General features: G+C 37.3%; 2 protein-coding genes across 3 annotated transcripts in view; one reads left to right on the top strand and one right to left on the bottom strand.

The window, feature by feature from the left end:
* The window catches only part of LOC136256458 (putative cystathionine gamma-lyase 2), a 67,416-nt gene that overhangs the window by 13,159 nt on the left and 34,731 nt on the right, over positions 1–19,526 (top strand). The window contains exon 14 of one of the 2 annotated variants that reach the window (XR_010701513.1): positions 1–82. Coding sequence is in view for 1 of the 2 variants with exons in the window: in XM_066049421.1 (XP_065905493.1) it covers positions 1–14 (14 nt within the window). In the remaining variant the exon portion in view is untranslated. Of the gene's footprint in view, positions 136–19,526 lie in introns of those variants that run through there. The other variant, XM_066049421.1, reaches the window with a different exon arrangement.
* LOC136256457 (RUN and FYVE domain-containing protein 2-like) overlaps positions 101–19,526 on the bottom strand; it is a 20,555-nt gene continuing 1,129 nt past the window's right edge. Inside the window, exons 3-21 of the mRNA XM_066049420.1 lie at positions 19,223–19,324; positions 18,583–18,706; positions 18,251–18,333; positions 18,044–18,127; positions 16,383–16,452; positions 8,492–8,593; positions 8,023–8,072; positions 7,814–7,880; positions 7,495–7,545; positions 6,467–6,583; positions 6,309–6,406; positions 6,138–6,224; positions 6,012–6,066; positions 5,497–5,571; positions 5,263–5,325; positions 5,180–5,211; positions 680–728; positions 554–631; positions 101–416 (exon numbers count right to left, since the gene is read on the bottom strand). Of these exons, the coding sequence (XP_065905492.1) occupies positions 282–416; positions 554–631; positions 680–728; positions 5,180–5,211; positions 5,263–5,325; positions 5,497–5,571; positions 6,012–6,066; positions 6,138–6,224; positions 6,309–6,406; positions 6,467–6,583; positions 7,495–7,545; positions 7,814–7,880; positions 8,023–8,072; positions 8,492–8,593; positions 16,383–16,452; positions 18,044–18,127; positions 18,251–18,333; positions 18,583–18,706; positions 19,223–19,324 (1,522 nt within the window). The 3' untranslated portion in view covers positions 101–281. The remainder of the gene's footprint in view (positions 417–553; positions 632–679; positions 729–5,179; positions 5,212–5,262; positions 5,326–5,496; positions 5,572–6,011; positions 6,067–6,137; positions 6,225–6,308; positions 6,407–6,466; positions 6,584–7,494; positions 7,546–7,813; positions 7,881–8,022; positions 8,073–8,491; positions 8,594–16,382; positions 16,453–18,043; positions 18,128–18,250; positions 18,334–18,582; positions 18,707–19,222; positions 19,325–19,526) is intronic.

The following is a 19,526-nucleotide window of genomic DNA, read 5'->3' on the forward strand; positions in this document are numbered from 1 at the left end:
GTCAGCAATCATGAATTACTGGACTATATTACATGTGCCACTAAAAATATCTATAGGATGAAACAGCTATATTGCAATTATTGGAATTATATGTGCTATGTCAATTGTTAAATTTATTTTTCAAATGCTACAAAATCTTAAACAAAATACCAGTACGGTTTGCACAAGCAGTATATTTGTACGTATAAGGTATGACTGCATAGTACGTTACATGTGAAAGAATAAAAATCTTATAACAAAGAGCCACACAGTAGGTACATTGTAATGTGTAGTTGTATATGCTACCGTGATGACAGACCCAGTACATGATGGTAACACATGTCACACACTCGAACCGGCTTTGCTGAGCTCGGAAGTTGTACCTTATTATCAGAACAGTTGTAGCAGAATATTCCACCACAGTTTCTGCAGTGATGCTAGAAAAAAGAATATAATATAACCAAGTGTTACTGTTGCCAGGCCACGTTTTCATTTGTGCGTGCATAATCAAATTTTATAAAAAAGCAAGTTAATATTGAGCAAACAATTAAGTTCTTGTGTACAAATAACTTACTCGACGTTTGGCAACTGAGAATTCAGATTTACAATTCTGACAAGCTGCCACTCGACTATCCTCCACCCATACATTCTCCTGTATACATAGTTACCATGACAACAACACTAGTATACACTACTATACTTTCTGTGCTGCTTGGGTTGCTTCCAATTCACCGATCTTCTGTTTAGCACTGGAATTGAAAAAAAAGTTAACATACCGTTAGTACAGTGGACCCTTGCACCCTAATGGTGTTAGGCAATAGTAAATGTTTGCTGTTAAATCTTCTAAACCATATCAAGTGTTACAATCCCCTACCAACCTAGAGATGCTAACTATCAGTATTGGATCTACTTTACCAACTGTGTATTGCTTAGGATATATTCCTCCTGATTCATCGGTCGATTATTGCCAAGAATTTCTGAGCTACATTAACACTCTCAGGGATCTTACTGGCCATTTAATTCTACTGGGAGATTTCAATCTAGGAGATATCAACTGGGATTCCCTATGTGGTCAATCCCCCTTTTCATCGAATTTCTGTGACGTTGTATTTGACCTTAACCTTGTTCAAATGATAGATGAACCTACTCATATAGCTGGTAACATACTTGACCTAGTCCTAACCAATGCTCCTGACAATATTTTGAACCTAAGAATACACTGTGATCCTCCTTTACCTATCCCATCAGACCATTTTGTCATAACCTTTGACTCTCATTCATCATTGAACAATGACAGTGACCAAAGGGCTACACCATTTCTAAATTACTCTAAAGGTAACTACAATGGCCTGTGTTACTTTTTATATAACTCTGATTTCACACCTTGTCTCATGTCTGAAGATATTGAATTTGTGTGGTCATACTTTAGCAACACCATTAAAGATGCTCTACCACATTTTATTCCCATAACTACAATTAAACCTAATAGTCAGCCCGTGTGGTTCAATTCCGACATTAGACACCACATCAACTGTCTACGCTCACTTAGACGTAAATTTAACAACAACTCTACTGATTACAATAAAAATAAGCTGGAAACCTCCCAAAACCTGCTTCAAGCAAAGATCAGCAATGCTAAAATGACATATGAATCCAATTTAGTCACTACATCTGACAATCCCAAAATTTACAAATATATCAGAGGGTTTACAAAATCCAAATCTATCCCCTCCACTATGTATCACAATTCTACGACATTCGACTGTGATAATGATAAAGCCAATGCTTTCAACAATTACTTTTACTCAATTTTTAATAGCACTTCCACTGATTTACCGCCTTCTTTTAACTCCTATTGTCCTGTATCACTCTGTCATATTACAATCACTGAAGCTGATGTCTATGAAGCATTGGTAAGCTTAGACACATCCAAGGCCATGGGCCCAGACGGCATCCCACCCATTCTACTTTCTAAGTGTGCTTCGGTCCTCTATAAACCTCTTCACTATCTTTTCAATCTGACATTAAAATTTGGTTATCTTCCTTGTGAATGGAAAGTTCACAAAATAATTCCTGTGTTTAAATCTGGTGACCCTACCCATATCAACAACTACCGACCGATATCCTTACTCAGTAATACTTCTAAAGTGTTGGAACGAACACTGCACGATAAAATTATTGGACATGTTACTAGCAGAATAAATCCTGCCCAGTTTGGATTTATTCAGAATCATTCATCAGTACAACAACTCCTTTTAGTTTTATCTGACATTTTTACCTCTCGTCATCAGCTGGATATCATTTACCTGGATATCACCAAGGCTTTTGATACTATTTCTCATTCACATCTACTTCACAAACTTCGTATGTTCGATATTGGCGGTGAACTCTGGTCATGGTTTCTGGCATATGTTACTAATAGGTCTCAATTTGTATCAATTAATGGCTGTAATTCCAATCTTCTCCCTGTTAAATCAGGAGTACCTCAAGGTAGTATACTTGGTCCTTTATTATTCATTATTTACATGAATGATATCTCCTGTGCCATCACTTACAGTAAAATCTTTCTTTTTGCAGATGATACAAAATGCTTTAAACATATCAAAGTACCTAGCGACATGCAGCTCTTACAACATGATTTAAACTGCTTATCAAATTGGAGCACAACATCTCTTTTGTCATTTCATTCCTCTAAAAGTACCCATCTGTCGTTTAAATGTAAATTTACATCCACTTATAACATCAATGGCAATCCTATAAACACTTCCCATTTGCATAAAGACCTAGGTGTCCTGATTAGTGATAATCTCAATTGGAACGAGCATCATGACTACATTCTAAAGAAAGCCTATAAGACTCTGGGACTTGTACGTAGAACCTTTTGTAAAACCATTGTGCCTTTGATTACACTCAAACTATATATATCCTTAGTAAGATCGCAGCTCCTATACTGTGCACCAGTGTGGCGACCTCATCTCTTAAAAGACATCTCCAAAATTGAACAACTTCAACGTAGGGCAACTAAATATATTTTACAAGACTTCTCCTCAGACTACAAAACACGGCTGACAAAACTCAATTTGCTTCCATTAATGTACATCTTTGAAATATCAGGCATAATCTTTTTTGTCAATTCTCTGAAACATCCCACTCCAAGCTTCAATATCAACCTCTACATTTCATTCTCTCATAGTACTACAAGATCCAATTCAGTCAAGCTACACCACAACATATCCTTTACTAATAAAGAGTGTCATTTTTATTTCAACCGAATCTGTCGCCTTTGGAATTCCCTACCAATCATTGACATAAGTTTGCCTATAGAAACCATCAAAAGACGCATCAAATCTTTTCTCTGGAATCATTTTATCACAAACTTCAATTCTACTGACCCACACAAATATCACTATCTCTGTCCGTGTGGTAACTGTGTCAGCAATCATCTTGTCATGAACTTTGATCTCTTGTAGTTACATACTAACTGATTTATCATTAAATAAATAAGTAACTTACTGTAGTTAAGTAATTAATTTTTGTAACATACTCAGGCCACTAGCACAGGTTGCTAGTGGACCCTCAGCATGGACTAATATTGTTTTCATGAATGTATAACCACTGTATCTGTATGTAGTTGTACCCATGCTGAAAAGCCTTATAAATAAATAAATAAATAAATAAATAAAAGTGTTCAGATCAGATATGTAATTATTTGGATAACTGGAGCCCATACATTGATATACAGAACTCTGTTGGAATACTCTAATAGAACAGTCACTTATTCAAACAGAACAGTCATTTACAAACTTGAATAAAACGAGGGTCGCTTGTACATTAAATTCAATATGCCAGGGAACAGGGGAAGGGTTAGAAGATGTTCAACATCCATGACCAGTTTTTATTCTGTACAAACAAAAACCATACCCAATGACTATGTATTTCACAGATAAAATTTTTGCTGTTACATTATGTAGCTCAACATAGTTCAACCCTTGGCTGGATGGTAACACCAATATCATACAAGCTTTGATCATAGATGTACAACTAAATACTCCCTGTAGGATTTGGAACATCATTCCTGAAAAAAGCTGTGTTTCAAATGTAAATATAGATCAATTAATACTAGTTTCATTGGTCTTTGCTGAAAATGCTGTAGGTTGCACTATATAGAGGGATTAACCTGTGAGCAAAGTGTGCCACCATCTTACTAGACTGCTTGAGCATTTACACTAGACAGCAACTATGTTGAGGAATGATAACAGAAACATGATGGTATAACAACACTGAGCAAAGTTGTAACTAAGGAAATGCATGCACAGTGTTTAACAGTCCTGTTAAATGGGAAAAACCAGTCAGTACTTTTATACTATACAAATGCTTCATCTTTTTGTGCTCTTCAGAACAATGGTAAGCAAAACATGCCTCGTATCTAACCAGTGTACAGATAGTATACTGATGTGTAACACTGTTTCCAATTTCTATTAAGAGTTGTATACCTTATGCTTTGTACCGCTTTGTTTTACTAGCAATTAAGCAGAATTGATGACAGAAAATAGTGCTGACTGGTGAGAAAAACATTTTATAAGTAGATGCAGAATTTCTAAAATGAACTTGTAGATATAGTAATGCAATTAATGGCTAACTATAAAAGGTTGTGCCTAAAGCACACAGGGCACTTAAAATATCTGAAATGACAGCAACCCTCACTATATCTGCAATGACGTTTTCTGACGTCACAAAACAAAATGGCCGTGCTAGTGTGGGGACTTTGTACAGGGAGGTATTGGGTGAGATAGTGTTTCCCTATGATAGCATTTATAATTCGAAAAAGTGTGAAGGTGAGGCATTTAGTATATAATACAATACAAATAAGTCTAGTTGTGTCCGAATTTAAAATTTTCGGTCTGCTTTCCTTGTTGGAACGCGTTTTGCATTGTCACAGTATGTGTACTACTTCTTACCTTTATTATCTCGTGGCTCCAAGTGTAGAAAACTACAGACAACATTCATTTCGAACACTGCATGCTAAAATCTCTGAAGCCCCACACTAACACGGCCATTTTGTCAATTATGACATCAAACTTCATCATTGCGGATATCGTCCATTGCACCAAACTGATGATCACATAAATATGCAATGATTTGTATCGTAAACTGAAATGACAACAACTCCTTGTGTACACACATACAATGAGACACTCACGTGCTTAGCGACACACCCAGGTCAATAAGTGCCTACAATACCCACATGACATCACAATACAACAGATGACATCATCACTATACTTGTTCCTGTTCACTGACTGTCTCCTGTAGTGTGACATATTTCTCCTTTATCTCAGCGTGTTCCTGTGGGTACACATCAAGAAAAAGTAAGTGTGGTAGTAGTTGTATGGTGGACACAAACTAACTACTGTTATAAAGTAATATTCTTCAAACAAAAGTGACTACCTAGCTCATTGTGATTTATACTGTATAAAGTACTGCAGTATAATATGCTGTATGATAATATGTTGTTACCTTTTTCAAAGATGATAATTGTTTACTGTCTGCTACTAACTCTGTGTTCCTGTCCTTCTCTTGTTGAAGTTCTTCCTGTGTATAACATAATAAATTATATCTAATTTGCATACATGAGTAATTGCGATGTGTGAGACAGTTCTTGGATAGGCAGTCTGACACACAAGCACAAAACCAAACATATACTCAAGCTGATATTAACACACAACTAGACACATATGCACATACACACACACACACACACATGGTAGGAGTGCACAAAAAACGTTGCACAAATTTTCATGAACACTGCTCCAAGCATATGTCGTGAACCACTCATGTACTGTATGTTGTGAACATTCATGAACTACACAAGTCGTATATAGCTGCACAGCTATTTAGACAGTTCAGTTCAGTTTGTGAGCAGTTCGTGAATTCACCAGCTGTTCATGACAAGTGAGCCTTCATGAAAACTTTAGAGCATGTCGCAGTTTTTGTATACTCTGCACATGTACGTTACCACTACCGACACTAACCTGTAAAGATGTCCTCCATTGTTTTTCTATTGTCAAGTCAGTCTCAGTATTGTTCCTGTATGTATACACAATACACATAGCAGCCATATGGCATATATACAAGTATTCATTCAGCTGGTTACTGACTTAGCTAAAGTAAGTGCCTGCATCTTCTCTCCTATCTCTCTAGCTGTCTTGTCCATTTGCTGTGCCTTTTTATTGGCCTGTTGCAACCTAAGAGAAACAGTTTTACGATTAAACATCTTGTATGGGGTGAAATCATAAACAGTGGTAATTAGGTTAACAATTTCTCTTTACTTTTCTTCCAAAGTTTTGTTCGCTGATGACAGCTGTGATATTCGCTTTTCCAGACTTTGTATTTTCACACCTTTCTCTTGGTCACTGTGTTTGGATTTCTGTAAGCAGAATAGTCAGCAGATTTCAAATACTGCAGACACATCAATAGTACCACTCACTTTTATGTCATCTTGGAGTTTAACATTAGCTGATTTGATTTCATCTAATTGTTTACGAAGTGATATTAACTGGTCTTGTTTCTCGTGAACATCTTTCTCAATTAGCTTCAGTGCCACCTACGGACATATGTTAGCAACATTCAAATAATCTATAACCTGTAACTTATCAATGTAGTTGTTAATGCATACACTACTTTTGCTAAAGCTTTAGTTTCCAAGAGGAAAAAATGCCTAAATTGTACTTTGTAATTAAAATTTCCTCAAAACACTTTCAATTACAGACTAGAACAGATTGTTATAAATTCCCCATCTGCTGTTAAGTTATGAAACTCCTTCCCCTTTGTAATTAACTCCCCTTCACTTAAGAAGTTTTGTAATATGATTTATACTTGTGCATTGTACTTAACCTACTTTGATTTCTGCACAGTAATAAATAAATAATATAAGTGAACAGTATTCTAACTATATGTACAATGAACGTAGAAAAAATCCCACCCCAGGTGGTGACATGATCCACAGACAGCTTGTGGCCTAGTGGCATAGGGGTCATTTAGGCCTAGCCATCAATAATTGTACACTATATCGTTAAGATTGAGATACTCTAATAGAACAGTCACTTTACTACAGCATTCAAAACATTCATAATAAAACTGCCTCACATTCAACTCCTAAGAAATTGAAATTTTATGATACCTTAATAGAGCAGGCACCCCAACTGGTTCAACCTCAGAAGGTCTAATTTAGTAAAATTTCCGGTTGACAATGCACACTAAAATATTTCTTTTCTCTAAATAAATGTTACTTAGCTACGTATAGTGCTATGTAGCTACTGTGGGTCCTGGTATTACTTAAGTCCAGGGATTTCCTCTGCATCCAACCATATTTAACAGTATGATTTCTCGTAATTTTGAAGGTATATACATAAAAATAATAAACCAGAGTTAGATAGCCAAAAGTGTACTGTAATAATGACATTTAAAGTAACCACTATGCTTCTAGGGCACACTGTAATGATGTACTATAATCACCTCTTTCTCATGTCTGATACTTTTCTGTGCCATCAGCTCTTGCTCCACTTGCTACACACATGGGAAACACAAACTTCATAAGAACACAAACTACATAAGAACACAAACTTCATAAGAACACAAACTACATAAGAACACAAACTTCATAAGAACACAAACTACATAAGAACACAAACTACACACAAACAATAAGTATGTATAGCAGAATTCTAGAAACAAACATAAATTATTGTCTAATTGTATTAATTGTTGAAATCAAGCTACATTGTATGCAACGTACGTAATAATACTCTTGGCATAGTTAGTATTATAGACTTGCCTGCCGTAGCTCCATCTCAGAGTTCAGCTGCTTTCTGGTTGCCGCATAGAGTTCATTTAATCCATCCCTATCAGCAATGTTCATTAGCATACACTATATATGGTTATACTCAATTGAGTGATACTACCAATCAGACATGCTTGTCACAAGTGCACCCCCCCGCACGCATGTACGCATGCACGCACATGCACACATTACTGCTGGCTCACCTTGATGATTGTAAAGTGTCTATCTGTGCAGTCCGATCATCCTTGATGTTCTAATCAACACAAACAAACAAACAATACAACCACTATCATATACACTAGATCAATATCTGTGACGTTTAACTGAATTATTACTATGGGTGTGTATTGTAAATAAGGGTGTATGATGAAACACAAGTGGTGTCACATGTGTGCAGTGGTGTAATGTGCATGCATATGAAAGACTGAAGTGGCAGCTCATAGAGCAGAGCATTACATGTTCTCTGTATATACACATTAATATGACATACAGCCCCCTGTACTAACTAACTAGTTGATTAACTAAACACATACATACGCACATATTCTGCTGGTACATGACTAAGATGGATAACTACATTATAGTACAGTAAACCTTTCTCTGTTTTATTCCAGCCATATGAACTCAAACTACATAGCACATATTAACCACATTTTTTTGTGTCTTACTTACCTCAAGTTGTTGTTTTAGCTGTAGTTGAGATCCCTCCACAATTAACTTGTACTTCTCTTTCTCAGCAGTTATACTAGTCAACACCTTCTCCAGGCTGGACACCTACACACACAGTAGTATCCATTGGCAACATTACATATAGTGCGGGTAGGTCAAAGCCACCACCAGAGTATCAAAAGGTGATTAGAAAATGGTATGCATAATATGCTTTGATCTTTGGAGGATAATGAGGTCTTTAAAATCCACTACGAGACCTGCTGGCAGGTTCTTATAAGACCTGCTAGCAGAAAGACCTCAACACATCACAAATTTCACTCTCGATCATTGATTTTCAATGCTCTCTTCAAGCATATTAAGGCTGATAGCCCGCAATAGGTGACCACTCACCCAGGCCAACAGGTAGTTAACCACTCTATTCATTTTATAGGCATGCCTAAAACAATTCGATTATGGAATCTAATGTTGTACATACATTTGTTACAATGAACGGAGAAGTCCAGAAATATCACGGAAAATTCTGTTTAGTGCCCATCCGTTTCTAAAGTGTTTTAAGGCTGTTTTCGTCTTCCTATTGAACAATACTAAACACCTAAATGGGTAAGCTTCCTTGTAGAAATGTTATTTTACGCTACGTGTAATGTGGGTGGGGTCCGTATTCAAAACCATGCCGGCGGTTCTTCGTACTACTGTGGCGCCACTGAAGACACAACTTGTGACAAATTGTTCCCATCGTATAAATCCACACACGCTGCTTCTTTGACACACATGTTCTTTACACTGCTGTGAGCACTGGCTATCGCTAATCCGAGTGTTAACCCGGGTTGACCTTATTGATCACTGCCGTTTTGGCCCAGCTGTGTAGGATCCAAGTCAAAGGCTTGTGAACTTGTGAAAAGAAGCAGTGTGAGCTTCGATTTTTTCAGAACTTCGACAAAAGCATGTTTAGTCTTCCGCAATTACTTTAACAGTGTGTGACGATTTCAGAACGACATATAACCCATGACTCCACCTATATTCCCATATAAAATGCATACATTTTCTAAGTTGGTTAGAGACCACGCCCTTGGATCTTCGTGCTAGGTCTCTAACCTACACTTAAGGTTTGGGGTTTCCTGCCCAAAAATTTCATCCCAAAACCAAGCCTTCATAGCAGTATCAGTTAGGCATAATCAAACCCAAAAAAGCCTTACCAAGTTTCTATGGAATTTTGAAGTTTTCTATTTACGTACGTGCGTAATTGAATTTTCTATTGACTAACTAATTGATGTCTTCAGTCAAGCATACAAGTAATGCTACAGGCTGGATTTCTTCATCGCTTAGGCCTGAGATGTGCCTTTTGGCATACTGGAGTTCATACAATGCATGCATCATGGGCTTTTTGTGTCTACTTCCTTGTGATTCTAGTAGGTAGTGAATAAAAGGCTTCATCAGTTGGCTATCGCACAGAAATTAGATAGTGCTCTTAAGAGTTGAAGTAAGCACCGCACAGGTTGATAACAAACATGCTTTATGTACTGTTCTCCATACTGTATAATGTACTGACATATTGTAGCTGAATCCAAAGTCAAATGGCCAGTTCACTTGTCAGCAATTTCTCATAGTACTGCACCCTATCCAAAACTGACTGGATTTGTTCTTCTTCTTATTATTACATTTCAATTATTTATCTACATACACCTATAGCACATAGAATGTTCTGGTGAAGTTTCAACTTCTTATGTTGAGAACTTTTGGAGGTACAGTACATACAGTGCTACAGAGTATTGACTACAAAAAGATTGATTTGTACAGCAACTATTGGGACAACAAATTACATGTGCAAAAAATAAAAGGTGGTATAAATGCAATATAAACAAGTACCATCATACTTGCCATGAATAGGGCCTTTGCTTCGTTACAGATTAGAGAAGAAAGATTGACAGCCTACACTAACTTCATGATGCAACATAAACAAATGGTTATACGTCATGTTTTTACTATGTACAATGAAACAAAGCTCTTCAAACTCCTCTTGAGTAGACAAATACAATAGGCATTCAAATAATATCTGTTTGTTGCACAGTTTCAGTTGTAAGTTGTAACAATCTTTAAAATTTATAATGTCAATCAGGACACACGTATAGTAAACAGTGAAATAGCTAAGGAATACTTTGCATGTCAGATGATGACCTCCATCCATTATTATTGTAATGATCTCTACACATGGATTTAAAATAACTCTATAGGATTTATAAATACAACTCTATAGGATTTATAAATACAACTCTATAGGATATACAAGTTAATACACATTTGCACAAGCATGCGATGAAAGAGCATAAAGAAATTCTTACAGTTTAAACATCTCACTGCACTAACAACAACTATGCTTACTACAAGGACAACCACAGGGAGTTATACTACAATTAAGTGTAAACTATCACATTGTTGTTGTAAACTAGACTGTGGAGAGAGCTAGAGATACAGGTGAACACAGCGAGTGGTAAAGAAGGATAATGGAGTCATTCAATGAGTCATCCAAAGGATCCCAACCACTAGACATCTTCACCATTGAGGTTCCCTTGTTTGCTACTTACCTTAAGATGTTACTTGTACTGGTGATGATGATTCTCATTGTCACTCCAGCTGTGATTGTGGTTTGTATCATAAAGAAGACGGAGGCTCTGCACACAAACTACTACTTCCTTGTTGCCAATCTCCTTGTCACCGATATCATTTTTCTAATCTACAAACTCGTCACAGATTACCTTATCATGATTGTTTATCTGCTTGATCTGAATACAGACACAGTAGGAGAGGTACTATTCTGGCTGTCAGTACCATTGACTTTGACTCTCTTTACACTGACTAACTTGCTGTACATAACCCTTGCTATTGAGCGAGTGGTTGTTTTTGGTTTCCCTTATCGTCATAGGAACATCATGACCACTAAAGTAGTGCGAGATATGGTAGTAAGCACCTGGGTTGTGTCTGCAATTTTGGCGGCAGCAACTACTGCACTGGTTCCTCATCACATTCTTTGGCCATTTGGAGCAACAACAACTACAGAACATTCCAAACGTATTGCAATACAAGGACCCATTCGAGTCATTGCAGCCGCTTTCATCATAGCCACCAATGCATTCTTATACTACAAAGTTCACCAGTCCAACAAGAAGGCTAAGGAGAACATGAGGACAGGGAGTAGTGGAGAGGAAGAGACAAAACGACTAAACAAACTGGTACAAAAGCTCCGATCACACATGAAACCAACCATCTCCCTGCTGCTGCTGGGAGGAATTGAAGCAATTATCAGCCTATTGCTCCCTATAACGCATATGAACATCGGGGCACTAGGACCAGCAGGAGAACTCTATGTCAGTCAGTTCTTCTTGTACACAATACATTCTTGTATACGCCTGTCCCATTCTCTCGTTTATGGGCTATACATGAAGCAGATAAGACAGAGGCTGCCAAACTACAACATCAGTTCTTGTCCAAAGTATCCCCGTCGCAGCAAAGTCATTGTCTTAAATCAACAACAGTGAAGTGTATTGAAACACTTGCAATAGCTCGGTAATGCACATCGTATTTATTTATTTTATTTATTTATTCTGCTTAAGTATTTACAATCACTTGTAAGCTACAGTAGTAGATTAGCAGTTCACATTGTAGTTTAATCTGTGTATCTTGTCGTGAATCGTGACTTAAATGCATCCCAAAAAATCAAAAGATCACCAACAAGCAGTACATTGGAGCAGGCCGCAGGCAGGCAGGCTAAATTTCAGCTTTTTAAAATTCAATATTCGTTTTTCTGTAAGGGCACAGTACTATTGTTTTTAACACCATGTCTGCCATTAGTAACACTTAAACTCTAGTACTAATACTTACTTTGGGAAAAGTATAGCTCCTTTTTCTGTTAGTATATACCTACTATAACTTTTGGTAATGTATACTTTACCAAAGCAGGATAGAGATACACGTGGCCAATCAAAAAGTGCTGGGTGTACTGTAGAGTAATGGCTGACAATTGTGTGAGAGCTGTTTTCTTTAGGTGTCCGATGGCCTTCAAATGAAGTGATGCTTGTTAGAAATTCAACATGAGGTTAGCGAATTCTTTTTGCTACGAGTTTATGCATGTTGGCCAATATATTGGACCATAGATAATAGACACCCCTGCCTGGATCGGAAGCACATGTATAGTGCCCATACAAAACTATGTGACCATCCGTGTTTAATGCCTGAAGTTTTGAAACACTCTTTTTCATGCGAAGATACTATTTTACTGCCTGGATACAGCTAAGTTGCTTTACATTGTAGCTACTACGTTTAGTAGATTGTTTCTGGGGTGGCAATTGGCCTACTACTGACAAACGTGCTTTCCGTATAAATAGTATTTGCACATGTTAGTGAAAAATGGCAGGGTGAAAGTCTAGTTTAAGGCTGATGCTTATTACTTACTAATGCTACGTACACTGGTAGCACATTCACAATTCCCACCACTTATATCAACTTTTTGCATCTGTCAAACTTCTTGCTAGTACACAACAGTACACCCACTATGAATAAGCCAAATCTTATGTTCCATAGTGGTACACCTACTACTCACCAGTAAGCAAAACATGTGTATATAAAATCAACTCCCGGTACTGTGAACAGTACCGTAGAGTCCGGTTTTTAAGCGCATGCATCTATTAAGGCATACTATTTGTTAAGCGCATACACATTTCTTGTAATTAACCATGGATGATAAGCGCATATGGCCAAATGCAATGAAAAAGCTACACACAGCAAGAAACGGCAAGAAAAACTGAAATACTGAAAAATTAATGTCTCCTCAAGCGCTTACGTCTCCCTTGAGGTCTCTCTTCACTATGTATACAGCAAATCAGCCATCTGGATAGTGATAATCTTGTTTATCACGAAGGATTTCACCCAGAAATGGAGTCAAATATTCTTACAAACTAGCGTGGCAACTATTAACTACTCTCACACGGTGGTGATTCCGTGTTTACACTCACCATAGTTATTTATTAGGCGTATATGCGCCTAACAGACAGTATGATTTTTACAAAAAGTTTTCTCCGAAAATTATAAGCGCATGTGCTTAACAACCCGACTTTACGGTATAAGGGGCACGGACAGATTAGGTAGCGCTTAGAAGTTTCCAATCCAGCATGGGGTGTCTATTACCTATGATTGGACACTGGTCATCGAAGGGTTAAAAAAGATTTACAGCCATTTCTTTATGCTATAACAGAAAAGGTTGTATACTGTACGTACACATAACACTACATATGTATGTACGTACATTCCGAAGTGGAGATACAACTCAGAAAGTTACATACATGTAAACTGCAGTTATAAGTCACTAGATTGTTGTATTGTGTAGAACTGTTGTCTTGACTGAGAGCAGTGCAGGTACTGCGTGTCAGTTCGAACCTACAAGATTTTCCAGGCTACAGAGATGGTAAAGAAGACAATGCACTGTAGTAGCAAGTTAGAAACTGATATTACAGTGCAAAGCAAGTCTCATGGCAACGGCATTAGTTAAGGACAGTGTTTATGTTATCCATTACAAGTTGCTGTTTGCAGTGGAATTTAGGTAGAGTTGCAACTACAGCAATGCGTTCTGTGTGCTGTAGAGAACAATTGAAAGCGCAGTGCAATTTATATATATAATAGCAATCATATTGGTACTGCCAGATAGCATGCATGCATTTCATTACGCCAATGCATTGTGTCGATACATGCTTTAGCTGCTAAGTTAGCAGCATGACGAGCAACCATTTTTTGCTAAGATACATACAATAGGTTGTAGTGTTTCGGTTGGAACAGTTACATGTACCTTTGGTTGGTTGCCATGGTGCATATTACACAGTGTTCCTTTGTTGCTACAGAGGACTCAATATCCGAACATTTGTGTCACAGTTCCATTAGAAAAGTGCTCAGATAAGTGAATTAGTTTAGATAAGGTAGTGAACATACACAGTTCTGTTAAACTACTCTAATAGAACAAACAGTAGTTGTCAAAATACTCTAATAGAACAGTCATTCGTACTGTTTGGAAAACTGAAAGTTCAGATAATGAAAGTCCTGATAATCAAGAACCCACCGTATTACAATGTAGTTATGTTTGCTGCATACCATAATTAAACTGTTGCATGTTCTGGCTTGCATGTGATGCCAACACAAGTTCTTACCGTTGAAACATTTTGCTACGTTAACAACTGTACTTAGTACAAAGACAACCTGAGGATTATATGCAAACTATTGCATTGTAGTTGTGAACTAGCTAGAGCTGCTAGACAGTGGAGAGAGCTAGAAATATAAGTTAACACAACAAGTATTCAAAAGAATAATGACCAGTCATCCAAAGGATCCCAACCCCTAGATATCTTCAACACTGAGGTTCCTTTGTTTGTTACATATCTTAAGAAGTTACTGACATTGGCAATAACAATTCTGATAATTACCCCAACTGGGATTGTGGTTCGTATCATAAAGAATACAGAGACGCTACACACCAAATACTACTCCCTTGTTGCCAACCTCCCTGTTATTAATATTGTCCAAGTAGTCTACAAGCTGATCACAGAATACCTTATCATGATCACATATCTACTTGATATGAACATGGATACAGTAGGGGAGGTACTATTCTGGTTGACGGTCCCGCTGTCTGTGATTTTCTTCATGCTAACCAACTTTATAACCCTAGCTGCTGAGTGAGTGGTTGTTATTACCTTCTCTTATCGTCATAGGAACATCATGACCACTAAAGTGTTGTGCTGAATGATGGTAACTGCCTGGGTTGTGTCTATCACAATGTGTGCATATATGAAAAATACAGCACTCAAGGCCAATACAGCACTTGGTTTTGCCTCGTGCTGTATTAACCTCTCAACACGCCCCCTCATGTTGTGTTTCCTGTACACACATATGGTAGTGCTTTAATATTATCAAGAGTTCACAATAAAGATATAACATGTAGCAATTTCTAATATAACAGTCATACTCTAATAAAACATTAACAAAACAATGACCAATTTTGTCATTAGAAAAAGTGAATATAGGAGTTCCAATAATACCAGGCAACAGGCACCTACAGTACTTCATGGCTTACATTTCATAAAATAAATGAGCAAAATAGCTCAGCTAAAAAAATATTGTAACTTTCAAACCACGCTAATAGATGTAAACACAAGCTTGGCGTTCAGCCACGTTTGGCCACCATCTTTTGATTTAACAACTTTTTAAACCAGAGGAGGTTGGTTACACGTCTTCATTCATCTCGTGATCTCAAAACTAATTCAACATTGACACCTCCTGATATTCTATTGGACAGATTGTATGCCCATACCAGTTCATTAGGGCTGGGCAATATTGAATTTGTGACATGCGATTATTGCATGAGTCATATTGCAACATTGCATGTGACTGCTTGTTTTCACTGAGAAGTAGTTTACAAACACAACTTCTTTGCTAACAAGTTAACCAATTGACATAGTTAGCAATAGTATGTATGAACTGTATCAAATATGAAGCATAGAAGAGACAAATTAGACAAGTACAATAATTATTGCAAATGTGGTAAATAATCTATGCAATAATATTGCGATGGCTAAATACATGCGATAGTGGTATTGCGAGCACTCGATTAGACGATATTGACGATCTATTGAAATATTTCCCAACCCTAAAATGCATCCCAGTGCCTTCTCAGTACAATGTGCTGCTTTCCTAGCTGTTATACAAGCTTTAATACCCGGAGCAATCATAGGGATAATTATGACGCATGACCAATCTCCTCTGTTTTAACCACAGCTTAAGCTGTTTTAGTCTACTACTGTACTAATGGTAGAGCAATATCAATAGCAACAATTCAGTGTATAATATCTGTATGACTCACTGTCTCAGACAGACTGGTGTTCTCATTTTCTTTAATGCTCAACCGAGACTGCAATCTCTCAACATTAGTTCTAAAAACACACGTATACTCTCATACATTATATGCACAAATATACGTATTGCATAGTACATGTACAAGCATACATATATATACAGCTGTAACAATACAAAACAGCACATCATTATTAGTGTCAAGAGTTGTCATTTTCACATGACAATCCTAAGTTAGGATGTCCACTCTGTCTTCTCTAGGACAGGGACAATTTTGTTGGCAAACTTGGACAATGAACTAGAGGTGTACCGATAAGGGTTTTCTTCAGTGATATCCGATTAATCTGTACCTAAAAGAGCCGATACTGATTATACCAATCCGATTATTGTATATTCTGTAAAATGTAAATCAAATAGAACTACACGTGTAGCTACTGCATGATGCATGTTTTTTAGAGAAAACAGAAGTGATGTAATTATAAGGCACAGCAATACCTGGTTACCTATGGTGGTGTTGCCTCTATACACAACCCAGACAATTAGGCACCACAAATATTTTAATACATGCTCCCTTGTCCAGACTACTCCGTGTTTTGATTAGTTTTCAAGATGGCTACTATACACAGATTATCAGTTCAGCTTTCCTGTGGTGCAGTTCTTTATTCTTAAAGTGTAACAGCTACCGTTTTCAGAAGATCTGGGTAAGAATATTCTAACACAAATAGCAGTACTTACACATGCAGTCATATGGCTTCTCGTAACTTAGCGTTTTTATGAAATAGTATAGAGAGACTTTCTATTTGTTTGTAGTGAGCAAAAGGCTTTTCATTGCTTTGCTGGTACTCATATTTGCCATGCAAACTATTGGTAGTGATATCGGTTCTCAGAGCATTTGTGCCGATTATTGATATGGTAGAAATTTCCATATCAGCAGCCGATCCGATCACCAATCCGATTATCGGTACATCCCTACAATGAACATGAGTGGGCTATGGCAATTATGGGGTATATGCACTGTATGGTGTTTATTGGCATACAGGTGTGTTACTATTGCATGGGTGTCAACTTCTACCACACCAGGGGCTGTCTTAATTACAGTGGAATCTGTCATAGCAGCCACCTGTATAGAAAGACCACCTGTATAAAAAGACCACTCGAAATTCTCCAAGTGAGAAGTTTATACACTAATCCACCTATCAGCGAAATTTTGGCCAAAAGGTGAATGGCTGAAACAGGTTCCACTGTACTCTAGAATTGCATATATAGGCCTGCTAGGATGCTATACTGTACATAGCTCAGAATTGAAGCAAAGTAGCTCAGTGTTTACCCATGTCCCAAGAATACTATCCTGAACATCATCACTGTGTTGCTTTTAGATGAATTAGCCAAATCATCAAACTGAAGTCAACACAAGCACATGGTAGAAACTACACTGTAAAGCTAAAGTGTCTATTTTAAGGTTTGGCTTAATTTGTTTGCACAAAATTATACCAAGCATGTGCAAATGATCCAACATAAAAACCTGCTGTGTACTTTCGAGAAACACTATTTTTCATGGACTTAGCATCCTCCCTTAAAAATAATTTTCTCTATTCTAGCTACGTGTTACATAGCCAACTAGCACATGCATAATACACACACACAAACGGACACAACAATTAACACACGTACTCAAGTTTCTTATTTAGTTCCTCAAGGTATGCCTTCTGATCCAGCAATCTTGACAACTCATTGGCCTGATCCTCATCATCACTTCTAATATGTAGGAACAGAACAGATCTCAATGGCTACTATATTCTCTTCACTAAGCCATCCCAGTTATTATATATAACCTCTACAAGAAACTGTAACAGAACACAGATGCACTGTCATACTCACTTCTCTTCCCCATCAGCAGTGGGTGGAGGCTTTTCCAAGTAGTTACCATCTTTGAAGTACTGACTGAAGTCTAGAACACCAACCTGTTAAATTGTAAGCAGCTGTACCTAGCTGTACATTATACACAAATGACACTATTAGAACACCACACATAAATACGACTTAACCAAGTACATCACTCGTGCACCTACATAGTATCCTATTTAAACTTGAAGTCATGTGTTTACGCACAAAGGCTGGTCCACACTCACATCACGACAGCATGCAACAAAAAGAGAGCTTTTCGTACTCTAAATACGTACACAAAACTATACAAGTACAACTATACTTACTGGCTTATCAAAGTCTTCACCCTTCATGACAACATTGTAATCAATAGTGTTCAGACCAACCAATAGTCCAGCTATAATGGTTCCCTCCTCACTGTATAGTAGGGCCCCAGGCTGGTACCATTCACTATAAAACAGTACACAATGCTTCTGCACACGTATTTCAACTTGATTCCTATTCTAACATAGTGAAACACGAGTCCAATGAAGTACGGTACTGCTCAAATGCAATGTTGTCTCGTGAGAGTGCAAGAAATTTTAAAACTCGCTAATTAAATTAAAGGGTGTGACAACTTTTTCACTTGCAAGTATTTATCCCATTTTGTTTGGGATGGGTACTTGCGAACAAAACGGGTGCCTTTTAATTCCTTGCACTCTTGTGAGACGACGTTGCATTTGAGCGGTACCATACATGTGCAAAGCATGTTCACAAAAATTTATTCACTACAATCTTATACATGCATGAATTATTTACATGGTCTTTAAGATTTTTCTACTTAAAATTTCCAACAGTTCGACTAAATTAAAGTTGCTATGAATTTCACATCTCATTTATCATACAACAGATTCCAAGTCATGTAAGTTGGTGTACTATCTACTTAGTGTACGTAAATATACTGTAGAGTACTGACAATTTTATTACCTTAGAGCATTCTGTTTTTCCACCATCAACTTGAAATATTCACCAACTCTCTTCTGCATCAGCGAATACTTGAGGAAAGCACGGCCTCGACCAACCGAAGTCCTGAAATTACCAACAAAAAAAGTTCACCATAGACACAAATGTCTCCACACACATTCACATAAACACACAGAGAGCATATATTGCATATAGTGTACTGTACAAACCTGTGAGAATACCATATTTCCTCGTATAAAATCCCGGGCTTTTATTTCCCTCCCAGCATTTTTTACCTAGCCTGTAAACAAATAGGGCCTTTATTTGA

The sequence above is a fragment of the Dysidea avara genome, chromosome 5 (assembly GCF_963678975.1).
Source record: "Dysidea avara chromosome 5, odDysAvar1.4, whole genome shotgun sequence".
NCBI classification, from domain to species: domain Eukaryota; kingdom Metazoa; phylum Porifera; class Demospongiae; order Dictyoceratida; family Dysideidae; genus Dysidea; species Dysidea avara.